This window comes from Pagrus major, chromosome 14 (genome assembly GCF_040436345.1).
Source record: "Pagrus major chromosome 14, Pma_NU_1.0".
NCBI lineage: Eukaryota > Metazoa > Chordata > Actinopteri > Spariformes > Sparidae > Pagrus > Pagrus major.
In genome coordinates, this window is record NC_133228.1 from 13443633 (window position 1) to 13471252 (window position 27620).

At 40.4% G+C, this 27620-nt stretch overlaps 2 protein-coding genes across 2 annotated transcripts in view; one reads left to right on the plus strand and one right to left on the minus strand.

The window, feature by feature from the left end:
• The first annotated feature begins 618 nt into the window (after positions 1–618).
• Positions 619–6455, plus strand: LOC141008439 (ras-related protein Rab-19-like). The gene is made up of 4 exons (XM_073480805.1): positions 619–813; positions 4362–4545; positions 6076–6179; positions 6267–6455. The coding sequence occupies exons 1-4, from the start codon at positions 619–621 to the stop codon at positions 6453–6455; spliced, it is 672 nt and encodes a 223-aa protein (XP_073336906.1).
• A 2978-nt stretch (positions 6456–9433) lies between these two features.
• Positions 9434–27620, minus strand: part of lrrc17 (leucine rich repeat containing 17) — a 30269-nt gene continuing 12082 nt past the window's right edge. Inside the window, exons 3-5 of the mRNA XM_073480845.1 lie at positions 26515–27013; positions 13500–13655; positions 9434–10329 (exon numbers count right to left, since the gene is read on the minus strand). Coding sequence (XP_073336946.1) covers positions 9881–10329; positions 13500–13655; positions 26515–27013 — 1104 coding nt within the window. The 3' untranslated portion in view covers positions 9434–9880. The remainder of the gene's footprint in view (positions 10330–13499; positions 13656–26514; positions 27014–27620) is intronic.

The following is a 27620-nucleotide window of genomic DNA, read 5'->3' on the forward strand; positions in this document are numbered from 1 at the left end:
CCTGTGCTGGAGGACAAAAACGATGGGACGTGTATTCATGCCTTTTCATGTCTTTTGCTGTGGGCCATGAAGTGGGTCAACACCTGAGAAGGAGCTGAAAGGAGCAGCAGAGACTGAGACAGGTTTGTCCTACCGAGAGAGCACAAGAGGGGGTGAGACCGGCTGGAGACACAAAACCTTCTGTTTAAGCAACAGGGAACAGGCACAGGTGTTTGCTGCTTGGGTGACTGAAACTATTACAATTTTTGACCATTTAACTTTTGTTTTAAAAGTGGATTGCGAGGCACTTCTTTGAACAAGCACTATTTTACATTTCGACAAACAAACTACCTCACCCTAAACTGGTTTTACAGGCTACATGTGGACCAATTTCAGTGAATCCTACCTGTTGCTGGAAGGAGTAACAGTGGAATAACATTTTTCATGGTTTTCTCAACACAACAGCATTTTAGGATCTATGTTCCTTCCCTTGCCTCCACCTTGACTCAAGCATAAAGATAATCCAGCATCTCTTGGCCTTACAGTCCAAGCATTCCAAGTCATCTCCAGCATAAGGAGAAGATAATTCCCTCCAGTCACATCCACAGAAAGACACTCTCCTGTGCCTCCACCTCCACCATGCAGACCCCAGGACCCGAACATGACGACTCTTTTGACTTCCTGTTCAAAATCATCCTGATCGGGGACTCTAACGTAGGGAAGACATGCGTGGTTCAGAATTTCAAGTCAGGGGTTTTCTCGGAGAAGCAGCAGAACACCATCGGAGTGGACTTCAGTGTACGGACCCTGGACATTGAGGGGAAGAAAGTTAAGGTTAGTAGGCTACTGTGTATGGTGTGTATATGTGTGTGCAGTGGACCGTGTGGGGTCTTTTAGGGCATGCATGTGATGAGGTGTTCTCAAAGAACATCACATCCCTGACCTACAGACCTTTCTCTGCAATCAGTCATATTTTTTTTTATTATTTTCATTTGGCCTGAAAATCTACAACTAGCAGCATGTGACTGTGGATTAAAGTCAAGGCTCGACATTAAAAGGGCGATATGTAAGAATTTCAGTTCAAAATTATCCACAGAATGTGATGAAATAACAGTTTTGAAGTTATGTCAAACACTGCTATGTATTGCAGTGATATCTGCTAAAGTTAGCATGCTAACCAGATAGCACTAGACCTGCAAACCTTTCTCCCAGCAGTCCAAAGCTCCTGTGCTAGGGGTATAAACACCATCACTCCCCCAGAAGACTGACTAGCTGTATGGCTAACTGAGCTAACAAACTAACAACAGCTCCAGTCATGATGTGTAAACAGTTAGCAGCAGTTAGCAGTGATATGCGGCTGTAGTGATATGCTGCCTCTATTTGTTTGAAATATGGATCTTTGGAGTATCTTGTTAGGCTAATACTGTTAGCTCCTTTAGTACAGTACAGTAGCAAGCTAATTGTCTCTCAACGGGCAAGTTTTGATTTTTAGCAAAAACTTAGATGAATATAAACAAATGTATCATTTTTGATTGGTCAATGCAGGCATTCATTTTATGTTGCTTATCTGTAGTCATACATCTGGGAAGTATTAAAAATAATGTGAAATGAAAGAAACAACTGATCCCTCTTGGTTTTCAATCATGCTTTGGTACTGGCTATTAAATTGCAATCTGTGTGGTATAAAAAGGTCTTAAATCTGACCCTGCAGAAACCCTGCTTATGCTCCAGCCATGCCTTCTAAATGCCCTGATCCTTATCGTGGGTGTTGTAGAGTCAGCTGGCTCTGACAATGAGAGGCTGCACAGCAAGAATACAGGCCTTTTATAGTACAATATTTAATGAAAAACTATGGCATGAATTGGAAAATGTAACTCTGAATGGACCCTGAGATGTGGTAGACTTGGCTTAGTCATGGCTTGGGGGTAAATGGCACTACAGTGTCCTTGGGTTACAGTGTCAGTTAGACCAAAACAAGTCAGACCAGCTGCTCACATGGAGGACCTGTCCTTCAGGTTTCTCTACTCTCCTTTAGCTTTTGTGCAGACAAAAATAAACCTGGGATGACTTCTCTGTTCCATCATTGAGCTTGAAAAGGAACTAAATGTTTTAAGAGGACAGTGATTGGTTCCGCATGCATGAAAAGTCAGCATGTTACATGAGTACTTCATGTCTGATTCGAATATAAAAGATCTCCATTTGTTCAGTTAAATGGTGGCTTTCACATTTCTTATTATCACTTAAGAACTCATCATGTGCAAACTGATTATCTGTATTGATCAATGGGTAGACACAGTTGCTGCTATATCTGCCAGTCATAATATTGTCAGGTATGGAAGCCCAGAATGGTCAAAAAGTTCACTTTCTACACTGAAACGTCAACATTTACTACCATTTTTGTAGTGTGTCTGTTTGTATCTATCTGTACATTTATCACACCCAGGGCAAAGGTACATTCCTTTACTTAACACACACACACACATACAGTAAACACACCTAAAGCAATTCTATTGTTCTGTGGACAAGCCAGTTAAATGACTGGAGGATAAGAATTCATGGCATCTCACAACACGTGTCATCAACTAAACTGTTTAGTTTAGAGATAAAAAAAAATCTTTAGATAAGAGAGCTATGATGTCAATGGCTTACCATTAACTGTATGTGATAAAGACCCAAACATGAATTTTCACATGTGAAAAAAAGCCAATCGCAGCTGAAAGTTCGTAATGTGAAAATGTACAGTTCTTATGTGGAAATGTTCCTTCACGTGTAAAAAAAAAAATGTCAATCACTTGAGGAAATATCCAGTTTGCCTGTGACTTTTCAGATGTATTTTTTCAATTCTCATGTAAAAATAACCAGTCGCATGTGACAATATGTGAAAATATAAAATTCACATGTGAAGAAGAAACATGTCACATGATTTGATTGAGTTCACATGTGAATTTCACATGTAAGAAACTTTAGTTTGCATTGTGAAAATAGCCAGTTCCATGCGAATTTTCACATATGAAAAAGATAATTTCATGTGATTCCAAGCACCATGTTTTTTATTTCACATGTGGAAATTCAAATCCTGCTGTGAAAATGAGAATATCCATTATACAAGCAAATTTTTGTCCACAGGTAAAAATAGCCAATTACATGTGAGATGTGAAATTCACATTTGAAGAAGCTAATTTTAAGTTATGTGCTATGTTTTTGTTTTTTTTTTCTCATCCACATGTGCAAATGTAAATTTCACAAGAGCAAATTTTCATATGTGGAAAAAACAGCCAATCACTCACGAAAATGTCCAGTTTACATGTGACATTATTTTCCTTTCATGTGTTAAAATTTGAATTCACATGTGACACTAGCCAATCTCATGTAAACATTTTCAATTTATGTGTGAAATGTTAATTTAAACATGTAGGATGCCAGCATTTGATAGTCTAGAGGCATTTTATCTTCCCATCTGTTTTTATGAATCAGTAAATCACTGTACATGGTTACCACAAGGTTGTAAACGTAACACAATAAATTGAATTACATGGCAGTTGTAAATGATTCAGCTCCTTTTCTGTGTTTACCTCAACACTCAGCTAACGATTCAGGCCTGAGGCTGTGTGTAATTGAGCCACCTGTCACTGTACATGTCAGTTTTGTATTTATGTTTGTTGATCAGTGGATATAGCTGTGCTGTTTAATGTGTTTTGCATGAGTTTTAATGGAGCTGAGTTTGTTATTTTGTCTTTTTCACTTTGGTTGCTTTTAATTTGTATTTATTAACTGCTAATGGACCACTGCTAAAACTCTGACATGTGTTATATACTTGAGCTTGTAATATTAGTGTATCAGCTTTCATAGATGAGTTAAATCACAGGTGTTTCATATGAATCAAGGTAGCAAAGCAGACAAAGCAAAAGGAAATTTTTACTCGATAAAATGAGTCGGTTATCTCATTGTTTTATTTATTGTTGCAATAAATAAGGGGTCATTAAGCAGAAAAAGCACTGTCATATTTACAGTTTTATATTCAGAAATGTAAAGATATAAGCTTATATTTCAATAATAGAGAGAAAAATCCTGTTTTGATCTTTTTTTGAGTTTATCCAGACAGTAAAGGTAGACATGGTTCAACCCATCAACACAAACAAATAGGTTGAGCTGGTGAGTCTGGAGTGGTTGCCATAACAGCCGTTACCACGTTAACACCATCTGTCAGATGCTCAGGGAGTATAGAGGGAGACCAAGGAGTCTGAAACACTACTTCCCGTGTGTGTGTGTGTGTGTGTGTGTGTGTGTGTGTGTGTGTGTCATGTATCAGCCAGTCAGACATGTGTATTTCATTCATATATAGCTGTTAAAGCTGATTCCTTGTTCTCGTTCATGTGTAACAGATGCAGGTGTGGGACACGGCAGGTCAGGAGAGGTTTCGTACCATCACCCAGAGCTACTACCGCAGCGCTCACGGCGCCATCATCGCCTACGACATCACAAGGCGCTCCACCTTTGACTCGGTGACTCACTGGATAAAGGAGGTGGAGCTCTACGGAGCGACTAATGTAGTGCTGGTTCTCATAGGTGAGTGTGGGTGTGACTGGTCACATGTGAATATTGCATGTGAGTGCATGATTAAAATGTACGTGTTTACTTAAAGGGATTAGTGCTAGAGGGTGGACAAAATAACAGACATATTTCAGAACATGTTATTTATAGTACAATAGCTCTGCAATAAGAGTGTGTCGGAGAGGTTTGATGTGAGAATCTGTTGAATAGTTTAAATGCGAAGGCACAGTGAATTCCCTGAGGGTTATTAAAGGTCCAGTGTGTTGGATTTGGTGGCGTCTAGTGGTGAGGCTGCAGATTGCAACCAACTGAACACACCTCATCTCACCAAATGCAACGGAGAACCTGCTGCGGCCACTGAAAACATGGGAAATGTGAAAGGCCCACTCTAGAGCTAGTGTTTGTTTTGTCTGTTCTGGATTACTATAGGAAGAAAGAGGATCAGCTCCCTCAGTAGACATAAAAAGCTTATTGTAAGTTAACAAAACACAGCAATTCTTAGTTTTAGGTCATTACACACTCATGAAAACATAATTACGTATATTATATTCCATTTCCATTCATAGTAGATCCCATTAAATCCTACACAGTGGACCTTTAAATGTGATGATTCGAATATAAATGCCTTGTTGAGGCTTTTTAAATGTACTTATTAACATAAGTTTTGCAGCAGAGCCTTAGAGCCTAATGTCAAAGACATTTATATTTTGATTATATACTCAAAACACACAAAACACTGCAAGATATGATACTAATACTCAGCTATGGTACTACAGAATGTGAAGATTTCGCAGTTTTGATGTTCTGTCAGAGACCATGCTAACCAGTTAGCCTCGGGCCTGAAAACCTCTTTTCCCAGCAGTCAGAAGGTCCTGTGCAAGTGGTGTAAACACCAACACTCCGGCTAGCTGCACGGCTAACTGAGCTAATAAGCCAACAGTAGCTATAGTCATTAACAAAATAGCCGACAGTTAGCAGTTACTCTGGTGATATGTTGTCCCTTTTTGTTGGGAATATGAGTTCAACAGGTGGCCAATTCTTACATATCGCATATTGCATATTGCTTTAAGAAGCCCACAGTCCTCCAAATCTGTGAGAAAGAGATCTAATCAAAGTTATTTTCTTAAAGATATGATATGTAACATTACTGCATTCAAGGCAGAGGAGTTGGTTATACATCTGTTTGAGATGTGTATTTATTATCACGAACGTTTTCAACAATTTATGAACCCAGGGAAATCTGTAATTTTATGGAAGGTAACAGTGCGTCTCATTTGGTTGCCTGTTTGCCTATAACTTCTGGGAAAAACATCTGTCAGAGAGCGAGGAAGGAGGTGAGCAAACATAATGTGAATAAAATTTGAATATATTACATCATCTGTGAACATTTCCTCTTGAGTCAGATAGATTTTATTTGGCAATATTTTGAGTATAGTAATATTTGAGTTCACAGTGCTTTAAGACAGCATCAAACTACTTCATTTGTTGTCATTACTGCAAAACCCCTAGTTAATATATCTCTGCTCCCTGCTTGTCTCCATCTAGGTAACAAAAGTGACCTGGAGCAGGAACGTCACGTCCAGTTTGAGGAGGCCTGCAACCTATCAAAAGAGAGAGGCATACTAGCTGCTCTAGAAACATCTGCAAAGGTAATGAGAGAACTCACACATGATAAGAAGTTTTGATGTTGGTTAAAATTGTTATCTAAAGTTTCCTATCTACTTTTCTGTATCTAGGAGAGTCAGAACGTGGAAGAAGCCTTCATGATGATGGCCAGAGAGCTGCTGGCTCGTAATGGCCTCAATGTCCAGCAGGGGGACTCGGAGAGCAACAAGACACCTCGAGTTCTTCTGCGGGCCAACTCTCGTCCGGTTAATGACGTCGTAGGCGCCTACACTCCACCGGAGAAGAAGACTTGTTGCTGATACAAACGTGGATAGGAAAGAGGGCGGGAAAAGGAGATTGATACTGGAAATTAAGTGTTGACAGTGGATGAGGACACTGCTCATGATGAATGTTGGAGAAGAGGAAGAAGATTCAAACATGCATGGATGTGGAAATGGCCTCTGGGACCATAAATCTTTGCATTAAGGAAGTTTTGGCCATTTCTGGAAAGTATTTAGAAATCAAATCGGTGTACTTTCTTGTGACTTACCTGATCTGAGAGCAGGCCCACCGACAGATATTGTCGGGCCACTGAAAAGGTTGAGTGAATAGGCCCTTCCTAAATACATGACATCATCCTCTTTCTCACTCATGGCTTCTTCACTCACGTTACCTACTTCTTGTTTTGTAATGTTAGCCTCCTAATGTTAGCTGACTGAAAAAAGTTGGTCATGACATAATTATTTGGATCTAAAGCCCTTGCCAGCTCCCTCTTCTTTTTTCTCTTTTCTTTTCTGACGAAATACATGCAGGAGCTGGCATAGAAGGACATTCTCTCCAACATTAACTAGTAGTTAGTTTAGATGAGTTAATAACGTGGCCAGCCTGATGTATGCAAAAGAAAGAAAGGCTCACATAATGTGCATGAGGAGGGGTTTTCATCATGAAATGCAACATTTTACTCAAGAAACAGTGAATGAATGTTGTTTTAATGAGGATTGGTTAGTATTTTGGGTCAAAATTAAATTTGGCTTTCATTGCTATTATTAGGATCAACATAATTATGGGCGGCCCTGCCTAAGAGAGTGATTCAGCTGGTACTACAAATACAATAAAGCCAAACAACGCATGTTTAGTGATGGTGACTGTGATCAGTGTTGGGCAAAGTTACACTCATTAGACCAACTCTTCCTGTTTTTTCTCCTCCAATCTTTGCAATATTATCAGCACAAAATTCTTTGGCACTATTACTATCATATATGTTATAACTTTGCACTACCTAAATTGATCAAAGTCTAAATTAAGACTAAAGCATGAACACGGTACTTAGTTATTCTCAACACTTTCTGGCCTCAACCACATTATCCATATTTTCTTCTTGACGCTTCACTCTGATAAAACCTTCGAAAAGCTAGTAAAGACTATCGTAGAGCATAAGACTCTGAGTATTTCACCCAAGTGACCTCTTGTTGTGCCTCTATGAAGGGCTGTGATCCTCTGCTGCTGAGCTCTGGATGAAAATGACCCGTGGAACCTGCTACAACCAAGAAGACTGTGAATCGTACATCGTTGTTTTGTCTTATCTTGTCAGTTATGGAGGCTACATTATGATGTTCTACATTGTTATAAATGTCTTTAATTGGCTTTGAGTCCTAAATGGATACTTTTGATTTCTGACCCAATGAAGCAGGACAACGTTTGACTTTCTGCATGAAACAAAGGTTGGGTAACACTTTCTAACAATCATCATTAATAAATGGTAAATGTATAGTTAATTAAACATTAGTTAATAGTTATTTCACTGTTATCAAAGCATGCAAGCCTTTATTTACTTGTGAATCAGTAGCACCTTTATAATGGCCATCCAAATAATGTTCATAGATGAACTACACAGTATTAATTAACCACTTACGAAGTAAAATAAACAACTTTACAGCAAACAGTTGTGGAATAAATTGTTTATAAAGCATTTAATTGTTTGTTAACAGTGAAATAACTACTAACTAATGTTTAATTAACAATAACTTTTCTATTTATTAATAATGGTTATTGTAAAGTGTTATCAATGGTTCTGCAGAGAATGTCATATACTGAAGGGAAAAACACCATCAAGTGTCTTCAAAAAGTGTTGTGCCTTCAATGGACCACTTCATTGTGAGCACCAGAGGGCACTGTGCTATCACACATAATCTGTAACTGCAGGCTGGTTGCTCAGAGGTGATGAAAAACATCTGCGACTGCATTAAGAGACAATTAGCGATGTTTACATGCACCCCTGTAAACAGGAAACAAGTCAAATGACCTTTCAGGCTGAACTTTGCCAAGATCAATTCCTGCCAAAACACCAGTCAAACTGATGTAATGGAGCTGATATCCAGCCAGGATATAATCTTTGTTTGTGTCTAATGCCAAGTTGGCAGGCATTATCTAAACACCAACCTGGAAGTCATGCAGCTGGACTTGCACTGATTGGTATTTTCTTACATGATACAGATAATCTGCCTAAATGTTTAGTTATAAGGAGGGGAATGATGGAGATGTAGAGTTTTCCTTTATACAAAATGAAAATTCAGCTACATCTGACAATAAATCTGTGAATGTAAAAATCATTACACTTTACTTTCTTTCATTATCCTGGGTTTAAATATAACAAAAATGTGTCTTTTCCATAACCAGGAAAGAGTATCTGCATGATACGGTTTTTAAAAAGGAAGTCTGATGTTGTGTGTTGGTCTCCTGCACACTGGATGGCGCTAGTTGACAGTCAGTGAAGACTGGGAGTGTTTTTTCACACCTTTGGCTTCCAGAAAAAATAAAACATTTACAGAAGTCAGTTCCTTGGGTGCATCTAATGCTTTAAACCTGCTGAATTTTTAAGAGTAAACAGTTATATTTGGATGCCAAATGCAAAAAAAATTACCTTGGCAGTGACAGACTCAAAGTTTCCATCATCATCAAGGTCTGATATCAAAGCCAATTTTATAATCTGGCACATTAACTGATAATAATCAGTCATCATGCACTTGGCAGATTCCCAGTGAGGTGTCTGGGAACTTTAATGACCTCATTAAAACACTGACTCACTATATGAACCAATGCATCTGTTTTCCATCATATCTGATGGCTAACTGTAAGTAAACAATACAAGTATGTCTGACAACATTTTAGCTTCTGTCACGGCTGTCCGTCAGTTAGTACAACACATTTTCAGAAAAAATAAACCCAACTTTATTTCCAGAAAGAGGTTGACAGTGTCATACATTATTTAATACAAAAAAAGACCAAAAACTACTTTTTTGAAAGAAAAAAAGTATATCCTGAACTCAATATCAAAATAACTAACAGAAATAAGAGAGCACCTGCAGTTGTTTGTGTGGGAAATCCAAAGAGACGTTTCTGTTGGGGTTATTAGATCTGATACAGACTGGATTGGGGATGTTCTGCACAGAAGATAAACAAAAGCTCAAATGGTATTTTCTAAAAAAGTTAGCAACTAATCTTTAAAGAAGATTTTGATGTCCGAAAATGAGTTTTTTTTTACTATCCACACAAGATGGAAAATGTTGTTTTCAAAAAAGACATCTCAAGTGCAAATAATGGATTTCGTCCCAAAATTGTACTTTTACATGTCACATTTTCTTTAACATCAAATCACTGAATCTACCTGTATTAATCCATTCTTCAGTCTGTCCACAGACCGCCAACATTCCTCTCTCAATACCAAACCACACCAGTCCAGACCACTCTAGCTCAGCCTGATGATCTCAAACTTGTTGGGCTTCTTCTTTTGCAGGGACTGAGCCAGATTCTCACCCTGCCCCTCAACCGTCTCCCCCGTCACGTCCTGGGCGTCATTGTCTGTCCCCCCTTGTCCTCCCTGTCCAGTATCCATTCCGTTCACTCCATTTTGCCTATCCTTGGGACATTCCCCGTTGTAGGTCTTGACGTAATCCTCGACGCGCCAGCCCCTGAACTCTTGTGGCTCCGAGCAGATCAGGCCAGTGTGGAAGACGCCGGGGTGGTGCTTTAGCCAGTAGGTCAGGTAGTGGATGTTGTAGTCGCAGATCCAGGGGTTGTTGCCCAGCGAGAGCTTCCGTAGGAAGTAGAGATCCTCAAGTACACCGTACTGGAAGTAATGGAGGCTGTTGTTGGACAAGTCGAGCTCACGGAGGTACAGCAGGCCTGCAAATGAAGCTGGGAGGGGAAGGAGAGTAGAACAAAAAACACAAGTTGGCATCTCAAACTGCTGTTTGAATATTAAAAAAGTTCATCCAGTCGTCCTGGACACTTCCTGAATGTTAGCTAACAGTTGCTTAAAGGTAGGGAATGTGATTCTGGAGAAAGATAGTTGATTGTTGAGTCTCATTCCCAGGTTGTCAAATACTAACGCTTAAGGTTAGAATTTTAGGCTGAATACCAACCCAACATGTCAGTGTGTTTACCAGGGCAACTACAGCACATAATTCAAGGAGGGAGACTTTAAATGTAAGTAAAGGGAGACTTTGAATGTAAATATGTCAAGTAGATTTTTGCAGCTGAAGCCAAGGCCAATTGCCATTAATTGTCATCATTTTGATAACACAACATGATATTTATTTTTTAGATGTCTCTTATAAATCTCCTCTTATATAGATGTGAATCATGTGGACTCTGAGCTGTCCTCACAAACCCCAGTCCTTTTAGTCCTTAAAGGGTTCCAGACATTGTTAGCAGTCTGCATAATGGGACAGTTGAGACAGTGTCTCACGCTGTCCACTAGCCTTGGGCCAAGCTTTGATCTTGACAGAGCAGATGAGAGGAGGGGGAGGAAGAAGAACCGGAGGCAAAGACTATGTGGAGCATAGAGAAGTAGTAAAATATAGTGAGAATAAAGACATCACTCGACAATGAAACAGACGCGGGGGACGAAATTCCCTCTGAAATCCATTTTCAATAATTGAAACAGATGAGGCAGTTACTACAATCTTATCAATCAACCCTAAAGATGACTCAGATAGAGGGGAAAAGGAGAGGAAGGACACCCCTGTTCCACATCCCTCTCTGCTGCCTTATCTCTGAACTCATGAGACTGACTCTCCCAAATGGGCTACTGCTCATTTGCTTTGTTTGAGCCACTATGGCCGCAGGAAGCCAAACGTAGTTTAGCGACACACCCATGACTATCAGTAGTAGTCAAAGTCTACCAGCCATGAGACTTCCTGTCGTAAAAATTTGGAAAATTTGTAAGTAAAGCTGTTAATGAACGTCATTTGTGAAAGGACCAATAATGTTAAGGACACAAATGTTGATGATGCTACATGAGTCCACATAAAAGTTCAATATTTTGTGAATTATGCTTATTCGCTTTCTTGCCAAGAGTTGAATGAGAAGATAGATACTACTCTCACATATCGCCATCAAATATGAAGCTACATTCAGCTGTCGGCTGGCTTAGCGTAGCTTAGCACAAAGAGTTGAAACAAGGGTAAACAGCTATCTGGCTCAGCTAGCTCACCAATTATCATATTGTATCAGGTTTGTTTCATCCGTAGGCAACCAAAACTGAAGTCTTAAAATTACAATTTGCTGCTTTATGAGAGGTTATGTGTGAAACCAGTTTTTGCTCTGAGTAGTAACTTCACTGGAATTCTGGCTTCCTGGACGGCTCAGAGCACATGAGATGTAACGTGTTAGTTAGTGAGCTTTAGAGGTGCTGAGGTTTACCCTTTTTTTACAGTCTTTGTGCGAGGCTGAGTTAACCAGCTGTTGGCTGTAGCTTCATATCTTGCATACAGACATGAGAGTGCCATCAATCTCTCAAGTCAAACTAAACTTTTAATGACCACACTTCCTGTTGACTTGTAAGTTCCTCTCTTCCATCTGTTCATCATTTCAAAGCATCCTTATCTCACCATCTTTGAGACTACAGTCAATCTTTTGTCATTCAATAATGCAAGAGAAGAGCTCCGCATTAGACCCTAATCTTCAAGTGTTTTAATAAGCGCTCCCACCTGGATCCCAGATCCATACAACACAACACTCGCTGAGGCTTTAAACCCTGTCATCATTTTTCCCAGCTTTAATGTACACGCATTAACATTCTTTGAGCTCACAAAGGACAGACAGAAAGGCACGAAAACTCAGCCCTTTCCAAACTTCACAGCAGAGGCGATAAATTTAGGGTTTTACCCCCCAGGCTTGCCCCGCTCTGTGCTGTTCTTGGCAACGAGTCGCCATAACAAATAAACACAATTTTAAAGACTGTAGTCACCATAACTACAGATATCACAGTTGCATAATTCCAACTATTACATCAGCTGCTTTGTTGGTACTTCACTTACAGTAATACAAAGGAGATGCAGGCAGGAGCAAGCCTCGCCTGGGACTTGAAGAGTATTAACAAATATTTTAGATAGGCAGGGTCATCTGTTAAGCTATTAGTCATAGGAAGTTAGTCCCAAATTGACCTTCAAATAAACTTGACTTCCCTGTCACTGTTTAAGTTGTTGTTCTGCCTATTTTCTGGGTTTGTACTGTGAGGAAAAACCACAACAATCTGGCACAAAAATTGTCCAAAACCAACAAGGTAAGAATTTTGCAAATAACACAAGTCTGCCAAAGCCTTTTTCTTAACTTTTCATTCATGTTTACTTCTCACTCTGGTCACCCGCCACATGAAAAAGTGTAACTCAACAACGTCTTTAAAATGCATCTAAACATGTTTTATTGTACTCCAGATGTGAACATGATCAAGAACACATGTCGCTCTCAGAATTATGCAGAATTAATTCTTTAGTTTCCATCTAGTTCTGGACACGCTGGGCTGGACTACGTGGAAAGATTGTTTACATGTGTTGCAGGGTAATGAAGAAAACTTCAATGTTTTTAAAGGATTTCCCTCCTGGGCAAGAAGGCTTGAGCCCAGACATCATTAGCCTGGAGAGAGTAATGAGTCTGCACTTTTTTAATGGTCCTCCTCCAATGCTGAGGCAGAATTAGTATTCAGAACAGATATTCTAGTCTTTCGAACACTAAATTATGTTGTGTTTCCCTGATGAAAGACCAAATATTTTCTTAACATTTCCTTGATTTCTATTTAGTATTAACAGCTGTGCCTGTGGTTACTCCCGTTGTTAAATGTGCCTTAACTTAACTGTACCACAGGATCATGCCTCATCTGTTGAACGATATTACAACCAACCAACCATTACTTTATTCCATGGTTATGTCGATTTCATCAGTGAGACTTAACTTGTAATAAAGCAGAAGCAAAACTGTTAAAAACACTGTTTAACTTTTAACAGGAACTTTGCTTGAGTGCACACTTTCAATGGACACCTCCCAGCCAATCTCTGTGGTTTTGGAGGGTGGGGCTGTTGCGTTACCTGTGTCTATACGTTGCAGGCCGTTGCCACTAAGATTGAGCAGCTTGAGGTCTTTGGACAGCAGGAAGTGTTTGGGCCTGAGATGTTTGATGCTGTTCCTGGACAGATCCATCTTCACGATGTCAGACGGCAGGTCAGATGGGATGTTATTCAAATCTGCAAAAAGGACAAGACGAACAAACATAAGTCAGGTAGATCAAACATTTTATAGAGAGAATGATGCACAAAACACAACAAATAAATATTAATCTCTGTAGATGAGTTTACAGGATTGAGGCACATGTGCACAACAAATTAGATCAACACACAAAGTGCAAAGCCTCAGAATCACCAGGAGAGCTGGTAATCCAATCTGTCTGCATCCTTATACGTTCTCAAGATGTTGCGTGGGTTGTGTGCAACTTTTAACCTTCTCAAGATGGAGTGAAGTGTAACAGCATGTATGACAGTAAGTCACTTCTGTGCCAGGGAGTGTTTTCACTGTCTTCCAATGTTTCCAGCCTCACACACACACACACACATCTCCCCTCATGTAAAAGTGACTTTGACGACTCTAATGTACGAAACATGGATTCCCACATATTCCCATCGTGATAACAGATGCTCTGTGGAGTTTTAAACAGTCCCACGCAAATGTTATATTATATTACTTGTGCAATGTTAGTTACAAATCTTTATTTTGACTGTCACGTCAAAACATTTTGTCACAAAGAATCTAGATATATTGATCTTCTCCACAGATAATAAATAAATCAGGATTCCTGTTTAGACTCTTATTGCACATGACTAGTTTCACCTGTCACGACAATTGCCTTAATTGGAGATCACATCTGCTGGGGCCAATCGCCACGTAGCTCTGTTTAAAACTGAGTAGGTGGCCACTGCAACCCATATCATTAAAGTGAAAATGGATGATTGTTTTTAAAGCAGAATGGTTGCAGATGAGAGGAGACACAAGTGTGTTTAGGCGGTGAATGAAGACTGAGATCGAATCAAACTATGTTTATTTTAATGTGAGATGACTGCGTTATTTTGTAGATAAAAAAAAAGGTTGTGTACGATATGTGTGTGGCTGAGCGTGGACTATAGTTTCCTGCACGTGTTTATTTACATGGACTGTGTAATTTGCTCAGAAGAACGCTCATGGACACTTGTACAGTGGAGATTTTGCCTCTTTATGCGCACACTTCATTGCCACAGATGTTGTAGATGTTATCATGAAGGCATGGTGCCGTTAATCATCAGCGACTCTTAGAAAAATATAATTACACACACACACGCCGGACACACACACCCATCATGTGTACAGATGTAGACGCTGCACTCAGGAAATGTAATTATTATTGTTCAGTGATGGCTGCTGAGTGTGCAGCAGGCAGAGACATTTACAAAGGCAGACACAGACTTTGGTTACTCTCAAGTTCCACAAGCAATCAGTCCTCCACAGTAAGAGGTCTAAAGGGAATCCCGCCCTGCCTGTAGGTGTACATGTGTCTGCAACTTTGTCCAAGCAGCTTTTTCGGAGTAGAAAAAGATGGAAAATCGCTGGCACGCTCACATCAGACTTGAATTCCCAGGCTCACTTGTGAGAAAAGCCAAAAACCAAAAGGTCGCTGTCCAAGAGTGATGCATCTGTGGTGTTATGTGTTTTTATGGTGAATAAGGATAACCTTCTGTGTATTCAGCAGTGACAGTAGGCTAACATTTTCTGAGAGTTTACAGATGTGAACGAAACGGCCCGATTCCACCAAAAGCCACGGGGGGCAAAACAGAGTTGCAGCATTCTCCTAAACAACTGAATTATATGGGGACTTGTTTTAAAAGGTAAACAAAAATAACCGTATAAACATAAAATGGCTCTATACAGCTTGCCTGGCGTACTTACAGTCTCCGAATACCCTGGATCCCAAATTGATTTGAAAAGACGTCAAGCTAACACTTTTAGCTCAGCAGCTACAGTGAAGGTTTTGTCTTAAAAATGGTGTAATTAATATTTTTTCAAATCAGTTTGGGATGTCAGAGCTTCTGGAGACTTGGTTTACACCAGGCGAGCTGTTTTTATTTATTTAAGTCCCCATCTACTTCAGACGTTTCAGAGAATGCTGCAACTTTGTGGACTACGAAACTTAACCTGACTTTCTCCAGGCATGGGGGTGAGTAGATAATGACCAATTTATGATTTTTTTGCCAATGTAAAGGACGCATAGAAGAATATGGGCAGTTCAGGTTACATCATTTGAGATTGATATATCTATTTTTGTACATATTGAGGGCATAAATGAACCTTAGGTCTTGGCCTGTCCCAGTAGAAAAGGGTTAAGAAAGCTCAACAAAAGATGGAAATAGAGCTATAATCTTGTTTATTATCATGATTTGCTCTGTTAGGTCGCCCTCGCTCTTTCAGCATTGTTTCATGGAGCTATATCAGGAAGTCAGGCGCTTATCAGGAGCCTTCGAGCTATCTTGTGATTTTTTAATGGAGCAAATCTATTTAGATAAAGCGGCTCCTTTCCGACTTTAACATCTGTGCCTCCTCAGAGCGGACTGCTGAATGAGCAAACACACAGAGGGAGGGAGAACATGTCAGGAAAGTCGTTCATTCATAACTGGGACCGGCTCTTTTGCTGGATCTGCTAGAGTCATTATGTCGGTAAACATGCGAACATCTGTCCCTTGGTTCTACCTGAGAGACTCTAACTTCTCTGGAAATGTTTCTTCTGATAACAGCTCTGCTGTAAGGAGTCTAAAGTATAACACCTGCTTTATGTCACAGTGCCAGGTTCGAATTACTCTCTGCAGCAGTGTAGTCTGTCATTTGCCAAAACATCCTATGGAGGTTCCATCATTAGTTAAACACATGTAGGCCGTGCATTTGTATGACACATGGATTACACGTTGCAGTAGATGTAAGGCAGAATTTAAATAGTTTAAATAGAGAGAGCGAAGCTATATTCATGATTTAGTGGGAGTGCAGACAATTGGGACATGTAACTATTCCACTCCAGAGAGAATGGGTTAGCACTGCTGATGAATTATATGTGCACGTGTTCTGGAAAAAATTCTGCAGTCTGATGCGGCCTCATTTTTGCAAAAGGTGAAACATACAGCTACATCTGCGGGATAAATTTTATTTGTGCACCAACACTGATTCCGTTTGGAGCAGGTGCTGCAATACGTTTTATACTGTTTGGACAGTAGAAAGGGAAGCAGTTAATCTTTTACAGTGTTGACATGATTACTCCGGGGTCAACTGTGCGTAATGCATTGAATTTTTGTGGTTTGGACCCACGCCACCGGCCTGAAGGAGGGGAGAGATTTCTTGACATTTGTCGACATCCTCTACAATGTTCTCCTCTGGTGCTAGGCTCTGAATTTTGCAATGCTGGTTATGTTTGGGCTTTACATTATACTGCAACCATACTCTCTGTCATCATTTAGACAGAAGATATAGAGGCAGAGGTGAAGCCTTTCCTAAACATGCTGACAATTCTGTTTATAGGATGTCACTATTACAACAACCAGATTAGTGCTAGCAGTCATGCGCTCCTTTAACATTATAGTCTTGAGGGTTTAAATCATGCTACATTTCTCAAAGAGGTTTATTGCTTCAAGGCTTTATCCCACACTGACAACAGAACACGACACAGTGTAGCAGGTTCCTGTACCTGACTGTTTTTCTTTACTACTTTGTGTCCTTTGAAAGTGAACAAGGGCCCATCTTTGCATTATATAGTATTATTTGTAAAAACATGGCGCCTACATTACCCACAACTGGTCAGAGATTCCAGTGTGTTATGATAGTAGCCATGGGCGTAGGTTTCTATATAGATGGTCGTGACATGTCACAACCAATGTTCGAGGATTGCAAAATAGTCACTACCAATATTTGTCTGCTGCTGAGCCAGTAGTAACGTTAGTGAGTGGTAGTAGTGAGCATCTTCCAAACTGTGTCCGCTACTTGAAATGGATAAGAGGAAGAAACAGCTGAGAAACAGCGATTAAAAAGTTGAAGTCTCTGGAGGTGGAGGCTGCTAAATGTGCGAAGTTGACGGAGCTTTTTGGTGCCGGGACCAGTAACACCGACCCGCCAGCAGCCACAGGTGCTGCTGCGCCGGGAGACGAGGGAGGAGGACCTGACGATGATGGGCGAGTGGAGGCAGACAGGGTCAGTAACGTCAGCCTGGGGCTGGCTCGGCTAAATGTTTGAGACATGTCCAAAACAAAGTAAAAAAACGTTTTTACATTGAATGTGATGCGACCTCACTAACTGCATACTGATGAACGTAGCTGCCGCTAATGCTAACGCAGCTGCCGCTAATGCTAACGCAGCTGCCGCTAATGCTAACGTAGCTCCTCAGGGACTGAAGTCGTTATTTTCTAACTTTGACAATCTAACATGTGGCAGCACATCAGCCCAGAGTTAAAGGGCTGTGACTGTTGGTAGTTGTGGTTGATTTTGTTCAAATACGCCGAATTGTGATATTATGGGTTATTATTGTTCAGATGATTTAGCTAAGCTAGCTAACAGATGCTAACGTCAGCGGTCTCTTGTTGCCATAGCAACAGTAAACATTCACGTGGCCTGATGAGCTGTAAACAGAGATACAAAACACAAGTAAACCTATAGCAAATAATAAATTTAATTTGCAATATTTACCATTGAATTTATTGTAATCTTTCAATTCATTTATTGTTTACTGAGGTGATAACTATCTAATAGGTATAATTTGTGTGTAAATGTGTTACTTTTACTGTAGTTTTCAAATGGCTGTGTATAGTGTTAGTGTATAGTCTTGAGCATTTTCAGGTCACAAAGATCTGGCTTTTTTGCATTGGGAAACACTAGTAAAGTGTCCTAATGAAAACACGACAAAGCCATTTGACTACCTTGTTCATAAATGATGGTGTCAGGACTTTTTTTTATGACACACACACTTTCATTGATAGGAATACTTGGTTTTGAGGAATGACCTCTATTTTGAGCATGTGACATGCTTTTGCAGGTTATCAACAAGGTTTTGCAGTTTGTACTAATTGTTTTGAGAAATGCACCAACTGTTGTGCAAATGTAAGTAATGATGTGAGAAAAACTCCACCCCGTCTCTGGTTTTGGGTTCTTCCCGTTAGTCTCGTCCCACCCCTGGTCATAACATAACTTCTGTTGTGATTTGACACTATAATGAACAAAGATTGATTGGTTGATTGCTATAGCTGTCAGTTTTAGTCCTTGAGTTCATAGCTACGTGCTTTATTTGTTAACTGCTATCAAGGAATATGACTCTCCTTTGTAGTATGTGTGAGAAAGGACGCCACGAGATTTGTGGACTTCTTCGTGGTGTCCGCTGATAATATAGTGGGCTGGTCTGGACAGAAAATGCCAGAGCTGAATTTTTGTCCCAGTCCACCCCTGGTAATGTCACTACCAAAGCTGAGACCAAACCTACGCCCTTGATAGTAGCAGCTAACGTAGCTAATTAACCGGAAGTGCAAAAATGCTAACTGATATCCAGGCTTTAGGAATCATTACTACACCACTCTATGGTCACACTGCAGAGTGTGCAATGTCAAATACGGCAAACTAATTCAGCTCCTTCACATCTTAGATGGGTTTTTGTGTGTTTTTGAGGTGTTCATGCTGAACATTAAGATTACACCAATTGATAAATATTAACAATGTTGTCACGCAGTAGTTTTCCTGCCACTCAGTGATTGTAACTATGATGACTTCCGCCTATTGTGACATCAGATGCTTTGCCTCTATTGAGATATTCAAGTTATTTGTTGAAGGTTTCTGTATTTTTTCATATAGCTATATATATAGCAGGAAACCAAGCAGTTTTTTTCCAGTATCATGCAGCCCTACTCTTTACTTACTTTTTTATACTAACGCTAATTCTTTTAATGCTACCTTTTTTTTATGCTATTGTTACTTTTTTCAAGCTGACGTTACTTTCTTTAAAACCAACCTTGCGTCAAAGCAGCGCTTCTGTGCTTTAAGCCGTGCTCCTTGTTCAAGGTTTGTACTGTAGGCTCAGATAAGCTTACTTCTTTATAACAGCTCTAGATTTTAATCATTTTCAAATCTTCAGCCTTTAGCCAGAGAACAGACATCTTCTCTTCAGACTCTGTACAGCTCTCTCCAGAGCCACGAAAGGCTTTGTACAATGATATGTTTTACATCTGCAGAAGCACTCCCTATAATCTGTAAGCAGACTTTAAAATGTATAATCAGTGTCGTCTACCTTAAGTCGCTGTACAAGAAGTCACATCTTTGTTTACAGACTTACAAACAAATAAAAACCCTACAGTCTTGTTTTTACCACTCATAATGAATTCATCTGATCCAGACTATGTCTTGGGACTGATGTAATCGTGATTGTGGCTCTTTTTCCTATGTCACCATGACAGTAGCATCTTGGGAATAACAAAATAAAGAAATAATCAAAATATAATTAGCCTCCTGTCATCCACAGCATATCCATCCAAATCCTGACCACTAAACAGTGGAGGCAACTGCCAACGTGCTTGCAATAACATAACAATTGGTTTAGGTGGTATTTTTAGTTTCCCATGGTCTGTTCTCACAATGTTGTCGGTGACCTTTTCACCTCAGCATGAAAAAAGTCTTTGGGAAACTCCTAAAAACCCTAAAAGTTGAACATCAGTTCAGTTTCATAACAGTTGTTACAGTCTCAAGTGTCGACAGGACCTTCAAACTACTGCAGGAAACTTACTGGCGCCTCTTAATCCTGCTGTTAGAGAGTGATGTTTGATACCGTCCTCTCTCTCATTCATGCTCTCTTCCTCTGCCTCTCGCTCAAATGACTTTATGGAAGATTCATTTTTTCTGCTGACTAAATGCCTGCAGCCTGATCCATGCAGTCCTGGGAGAGTCTGACATAATATAGGCCTATGCGTGTGGGCGTGTGTGACTGGGAAGCGCCCAAGTCACCATAAACATGAGTCACCTACCCAAATGGCCTGAAGTTTATTTGAAGGATTTATGTTACTTCTGAAACCAATGATTTCTTGACCTTATGTGTCTTGAAGGCAGAGTCTAGAACTAGGCCAAAACAGTCAATACCGCCGTGTAGATGGGTTTCTGAGCAACATCATGAGATGTGTGGGAAAAAACATGAACTGGAATGACTAAAAGCTCACAGGGAGATCAATTTTGTGCGAATGTAATGTGTGAGAAGAAGGCTTTAGTTCTTAATATCATTTATGCTACGTTATTTTAACACTACTTTTTTAAAATGATTATTTTTCTATGTTAACAATACTTTTTCATGGTAAAATAATTTTTTTATGCTACTGCTAGCCTACTTTTTAAAAGGCAACGTTACTTTGTTGAGCTGACGTCACTTTTTTATACTAACAATACTTCTTTTAATGCTAACTTTTACCTTTTTTAAACCTTAAACACCACAAATATATGTTTGATTTCTTCCAAGTTTTACTAAATTTTTATAAAGGCTACTGAAAATATTTTAATGCCATGGCGGCCATGATTTTAGGGTGCCTGCATCCTTCCTTGATGGAAAACCTGCTGATATTAGACTGCTGCTTTCTTTCTTTAAAAGACTGGAAATAATCAAACCCGCATTTTAAAATATAAGATGTAATAGAGTGAAAAATTACTGGACCACCATGACTGCAGGATACATACTAGTTACAGTGAATTAACAATGTGTCCATTGTACAAAATGAACTAAAACAGAAGAAGCCTTATTTGAAGACACATTTTGATATTACCACAGAGTAAATCTCAAGTCCACGTCCCATTTTTGAGAAACGCAGCCTTAAGAACTTCCATATTAACTCCAACCACTCTGTATGGCATCGAGCTCCAGTGAGACTGATGTGGAGCCTGAAATCTGCTGTGGTTCACCTCAGAGAAGCAGCCTTCAAACCAGACTGAGGGAGACATGGAGACGGGGGAGAAAAACAGGGAGAAAGAGATACACAAGAGGAAAATATAGGGTTTGGACTTTGGAGACATAGAGATCAGAGTATGTTTCCGTTCGGGTTTTCTTCTTTCTTGCTTTCTGGTCAAATGTGAACCATTCCCCATATTGGTTCCACCTCCACATACGCATGTTCACCCTATTCACAGTTTAGTTGCACTTAAATTTAATCACTTAATAGTTCTGATCATTGTCATTCTGATGATCAAATTACTCAAGTGGGTTATAGTCTAACTGTAGCTACTAGATCTATTTTTGTAAATGTTCCTGTGCACGGCTGCAGTGGGCCTCTATTATTAGCTAATATAAGCGAACGTTGTGCCCATGTCTGTAGAAAAAACCCTGTATCAAAATCTAGTTTAAAGAGCGTCATTATTTTAGCTTATATTGTGCTCTCATGTATATTCCTAACAGTAAAGCTGCATTTGATTAAATAACCACAAACTTTACACAAATTAAAGGTACCCTGCAGAGTTTTGGACTACTATTACCACTATAGAACATTGTGTTCAGAATACACATCCGCATGCACGTGGGTAATGCAAAACACATTCCTGTGGATGGTATCACGCTATTTCCCAGAGTTTGTGGTGGTAATGTGCGGAGAAGTGTAGCAATGTGACAACAAAGGAAAAGAAGAAGGCAACTGCAAACTAGTAACTAAAGGGATGTAAACAGTGTTGCCTATATTTAAATTATTTTTAAAGGAGACATGTTATGCTCATTTTTAGGTTCATGATTTTATTTTGAGTTAATACTAGAATAGGTTTACATGCTGTCCAATGATGCAGCTCTGCATTCCCCCTCTGTCTGAAACGCTGTTTTAGCTCTTGTCTCTTTAAGGTCCCCCCTCCCAAATACCCAGTCTCCTCTGATTGGTCAGCTCACACATGCCTGACCCAGCACATGCCAAACTAGCTTCTCGGCATAAATTATGCAAATGTGTGACATGGTGACGTAGTGTGATGTGACAAAGTCACAGAATTAAAGGCGGGACTACTGACGAGGCATTGACGATGAACTTTTTAACTTTTACATGCAGAAGAACTTATATAAAACAGTGAAAGAAAGTAAAAAAAAAATTTAAAAAACAAAAAAGCATAATAGGTCTCCTTTAACTGACAAAAGGCCTGCCTGCTTGTGAATATATGGGATTAGTTATCATACCACAGCATACCAAACTCTGCCAGCATCTGCAAGAGTTTAGATTGTTGAAGAGTCAAAAGGGGGGTTAGAAAACATACGTGTAATGATATAATCTACCTGTTATAACATGTCACAATGATTGACAGCTAATGCAACTAATGAAAACATTGCTGTTGAAATCCACTGCATTGAAAACATTAAAATGAAAAGACTGGTATCAGCTTACGGTACGACTATATGCGATCAAAACAACAGAAACCATGTATTGAATGTCATTGACAACAGCTGTAGTATATTAAGGGAGATTTACACATCGCATAGCGCTTTCATGGTGGGGCATGGTTTAGAAGGAGGCAGGATGCAGAGAGTTATTACCGGGCATAAAAAAAAAAAGAGGAAAAAGATGTGGAGATGGATGGGAGAAAAACAGAGGAACAGTGGTTCAGATAATGAATCGATTCAAAAGCCCTACTGTAGAAGGAAAAAAATTAGGAAAATATGCAAAAAGCCTCCTCAAGCATTTACACAACACAGACGCTGCATTGTGTGGTTTTGGCTTGTCTGTGCTCTGTGAAAGATTGCTTTCTGCAAAGGGCATAAGCTGCCCATTTATAGATGCATTCAATTGCTCTTGGGTCTGAAACGCGGGCACAGCGCACAATCTTTCAGTGCAGTGCGTTGACAACAGATGCTCTTTGGGCGTCAGAGGAGTCATGTCTGAGTGCTTTGAAGAGGAGAGAGATAAAAGGGGAAAGAAAATGGAGAAGATGAGAGAGCAAGCCGGATTAAAGAGCCCACATCTGTCCATGCAAACTCAGCAATTGTCATCCCTGCCTCCAGTGTGTCTTTGAAAGCAACACTGAAGCAAAAACATTTTTTATAGAGCACTGGAGAAGTTACTGCCTCTGTGATAGCAGCCTCCATAGTGGCATTTTTTACACAGTGAGAGAACCAGATGTGAAAACTGGAGGAGCTGAGAGAAACTTGGAGGAGCTGAGACAAAGTTACCCACACTGAAAACAAAAGCAGATTGAGGTGCTGGGGGTTATTAGCGGCTTCTAAAATAACTCAGAGAACAAAAAAATCCTTGAATGCATGATTCAAATTAGAATACAATACAAAAGAGATGGTGCGGCATGTGCTGAAGACTACGCAAGAACACAACACACAACAATCCAGCTCATCAAAATGCCAACCTAACACAACCTAACCTTAAACCAAAAGCTACCACTTTGGAGTAAAAAGCCCATGACAAGCCCAGAGCCTGCCCCTTGCCCATTAATGAGATTCAAATGCCTCATTATAGGCTTAATAAAACAAACACAACTCTGCCTGCTCAGCCTGGTTGTAACCAAAACATGAGACATCAAACTTGTGCCCAATTTCACTGGACAAGCAAGCATGACTCTACAGCAGAGAGCAAACTCTACAAATGTACCTTTTTATACAAGGTACTCCTCTGCCAGGGCTACAGTCTATGTGTTTTTGATATATCTGCCAGGAACATTATTTTTCGTCACACACGATAACCATCGAATGAGTAGAAAAGTCTCAGCTAACAGCACAAAAACATTGGTCCGTTTCACTCTAGTTTGGCTGCACATGAACACTTTCTAATGCAGGAAAAATAAAGTGATTCTTGGGTGTGTTTATTCCACCACTCATATGCAGTTGGATTCAAGTTTAACCTTTCTTTGTGGACACATTGGATGTTTTCACCCTTGTCTGTTGGTTGGTTGGTTGGTTGGTTGGTTGGTTGGTTGGTTGGTTGGTTGGTTTGTCAGCAGGATTACACAAAACTACTGAATGGATTTCCACCCAACTTTGCTGGAGGATGGGTCTTGGCCCAGAATAGATCCGGATAAAGGCATAGATCAATAATTTTTTTATAACTTTACATTGCGAGATAGGGTTTTTTTCAACATTTTTGTTGAATGCATGGATCTTGATGAAAAAAATCACACGTAGATGGTAATAATCAGACTAATCATGGTTCTCCGTAGTCTGGGTGGACGCCAGCAGATACTTCTGTATCTCTTGCCAGATGGTCGCAGGGTGAACAGACTGGCCGATATTGGTGTTTTGGTGTCTTTAAGTATACTTTGATTTCCGTCCAGACACCTCTCATCACTGTTATTACCAATGTTCAGTCGATGGGTACCAATGTCCTTGGCTGTGTTGTATGCTTCTTTGTCATCTGACTGAAAGGCAGCTTTGTTGGCTCTGGATAGAGCCCTCACAGTTTCATTCACCCAGGCTTTCTCGTGGGAAATGAACATTTGCCAGTCTGCGCACTCAAAATTGTCCTGGTGTAGCTTCATCTGTCCACACTTAAGCAGTTTTTATTGATAGTTTGACCCTTTTTTATCAGCTGTAAGTAAGTGAGCAGAAAAAAAGGAAATATGTTCTAAAGGACCAAAACGAGGCTGTGGGAGGGCTTTGTAGCTGCCAGGAATATTCATTTGATTAAAATCACCAGCTTCAATAAAAACTCCATCTGGTTGTTTTGTCATGTCACTGCTGATGGCCTCATACAACTCCTGGGGTGCATTTTGGGAATTTGCACATGTACAACAAACACACTGGAGAATTCTCTGGGCAGATACTCTGGTCGACATCTTAACGTTTAAAAACTCGACATCTGGTAAACATCCACTCTGACTGCATTTGAGCACCAAGCATCATTGACATAAACACAGAGTCCGCCACCCTTAACATTAGGCCAGTGTCTACATAGTGTTTGCTGCGCCAGCGTGTTTTTTCAATTTTTCCCAATGAGGAGAGAGTGTATGTGGCAGCACGCGGCCGCCTAGAGAAAAAAGGTTGCATCCAGTGTATTTTTTCAGAGTGCTCCGCCTTTTTTGTGCAGCCACTCTGAGTCACTCATGGCCATGTCTGCCATGACAGGAACTATCATTACAGAGACAGAAAAGCCCATTTGTAATCGCAGATTGTCCATAATGTTAGCGAATGTCAATCAAAAGGGACATGGAGCGTTTATTTTCTGTCACTGCACAAACGCTTCAACCCAGCTATCCCAAGTTCACTGCCAGCGTTATGTGAGCCCAGGCCTTACCAGAGTCTTTTGTTTTGGTTCTGAACACATCTGCCCATCCAGTGCAATAGCTTGATCCGGGATGTTGCGATGTAGCCAGGTCTCTGTGAAGATGTGGCCTTTGATTTCCTGTTGCTAATTGAACCTGAGTCTTATTTCATCCATTTTATTTCCTGTGACCGGATATTAGCCAGAAGAGGAATAGCATTAGCTCCAAGCTGGGTTAGCTTAGCTCTGATCCCTGCTGTCTTCCCTCTCTTCCCGTGGCAATCACATCACTTGCGAAGCCATTGGCAGAAAACGTCTCACGATCATCTGCACTGAAACCGAACCTCACGCTGCATGTTCCGATGTTATGAGTGTATTTCTGTCATAAGTAATACGCGCTTCAGTAAAAAAAGCGCCCGCCAAGCATTTTATTGTTGTTGGTGCCACCGTGGCAAAGACAGCTGGATTGTTTTCCGTCACAATTACCAGACACACGACAAAACGTGGCCAGATGGCCTTCACCAATCTACACTTTTTTTTAGGTCGTTTATGAAAGTAAATGAGGAGTCTTTGAGTTTCGACTGTCGGATCGACAAAAGAGGCAATCTGAAGACGTCACTTTGGGCTCTGGAAGATCGCAATGAGCTTTTCGCAGACTAAACTATTATTCGACTGTTGAAATCAATCGCCACATTAATCAATAATGAAAATAATAATTTTGTTGCAGCCCTAATGTCAATCTAATCATGTGTAGAAAAGGTCTTGTCTTATCAGTTATCCTAAAACAGTATTAACATCTGCGCTTAAGGTTTCAGTAGGTTAATTTTAACGTGGCATCACACAAGATAGACAGTCTCACCTTTGCTGCTGCAGTCCAACAGAGGTTTGGGGAACATGTAGGTGTGACACATGGACGTGGCCTCAGGCTTCACTTTTATTGGTGGAAGCCTGTCTCGCCCCCCACCTCCTTCCACTGGCCTCCTGTCCACCTGGTTGCCACCAGCACACAACAACTCCACTCTCAGCATCTTCAGCTTCTGGCCCCTCAGCGACTCGGGCTCCGCACACTTGCCATAGTTGCCCAGGTTGCGATTGCTGGGCACCTGCAGGGTCCTGATCAGGCTGTCCAATGGGCAGAGGCAGTCCCAGGGGTTGTCATAGAGACGGAGGTAGGTAAGGCGGGGCAGAGGGAGCAGGACCTCCTCGGTGGCTGTTCTCAGTCCGTTGTGCTGGAGGAGCAGGGTGGTGAGCTGGGAGAGGCCGCTGAATGCTCCGTCCTCCACCATGGAGATGTCGTTCTGCTGGAGGTCCAGGCTCTTCAGCTGGGTGAACTGGGAAAACATGTTGTCCCTCAAAACCTAAAGGGGGATAAGAAATGTTGGTTAGTTGATTGAATCCTTCCGTTTATCATTCATCAAGTCTCGCCACCACATTGAATTAATTTACTACTGAAAAACATTGTTCTAGCGGCCCATAAATGCATCATCACTATAAGCAGCACCTTAACATTACACATAGTCACGTGACCCATTGTCAATATAAAAGTAGCCTAAGTTAGATTGCACACATAAAAGTAGATAAAAGATAAAAATAGTAGATAAAAATAAAACAAATTCCACTTTGTTCATTCTTTCCCTCTTTACTCATTCATTCATGAACCCGGCTCTTTAAACTTTAAAGGGCAAAAGTAAAGCTTAATTATCGTCATTATTCAGAGATTCGATCAGGGTTTATAACTCATTCATCTTTTCATTACCTCGCTAGTAAACCATTTTGTTTTGTTCCTCTCAACACCTGCGACACACATCCTGTGCGCTCACTCTCCGACATGCAAAGACCTACACACTAATGCATGTGCACACACACACACACACACAGCAGAGAAATGTGTCTTTGATCTCGGCCCCAAATAAATGGTGCACAGATGCTCGTGGTATCAACAAGCTGGCTGGGTAGAGGAGTAGA

What these genes read in the sequence shown, in the direction of transcription:
- LOC141008439 (XM_073480805.1), top strand. Translation starts at nt 619, where the DNA reads ATGCAGACCCCAGGACCCGAACATGACGACTCTTTTGACTTCCTGTTC. An exon ending in TTGAGGGGAAGAAAGTTAAG is followed by an intron (nt 814 to 4,361) that starts GTTAGTAGGCTA and finishes CATGTGTAACAG; the next exon opens with ATGCAGGTGTGGGACACGGC. An exon ending in TGTAGTGCTGGTTCTCATAG is followed by an intron (nt 4,546 to 6,075) that starts GTGAGTGTGGGT and finishes GTCTCCATCTAG; the next exon opens with GTAACAAAAGTGACCTGGAG.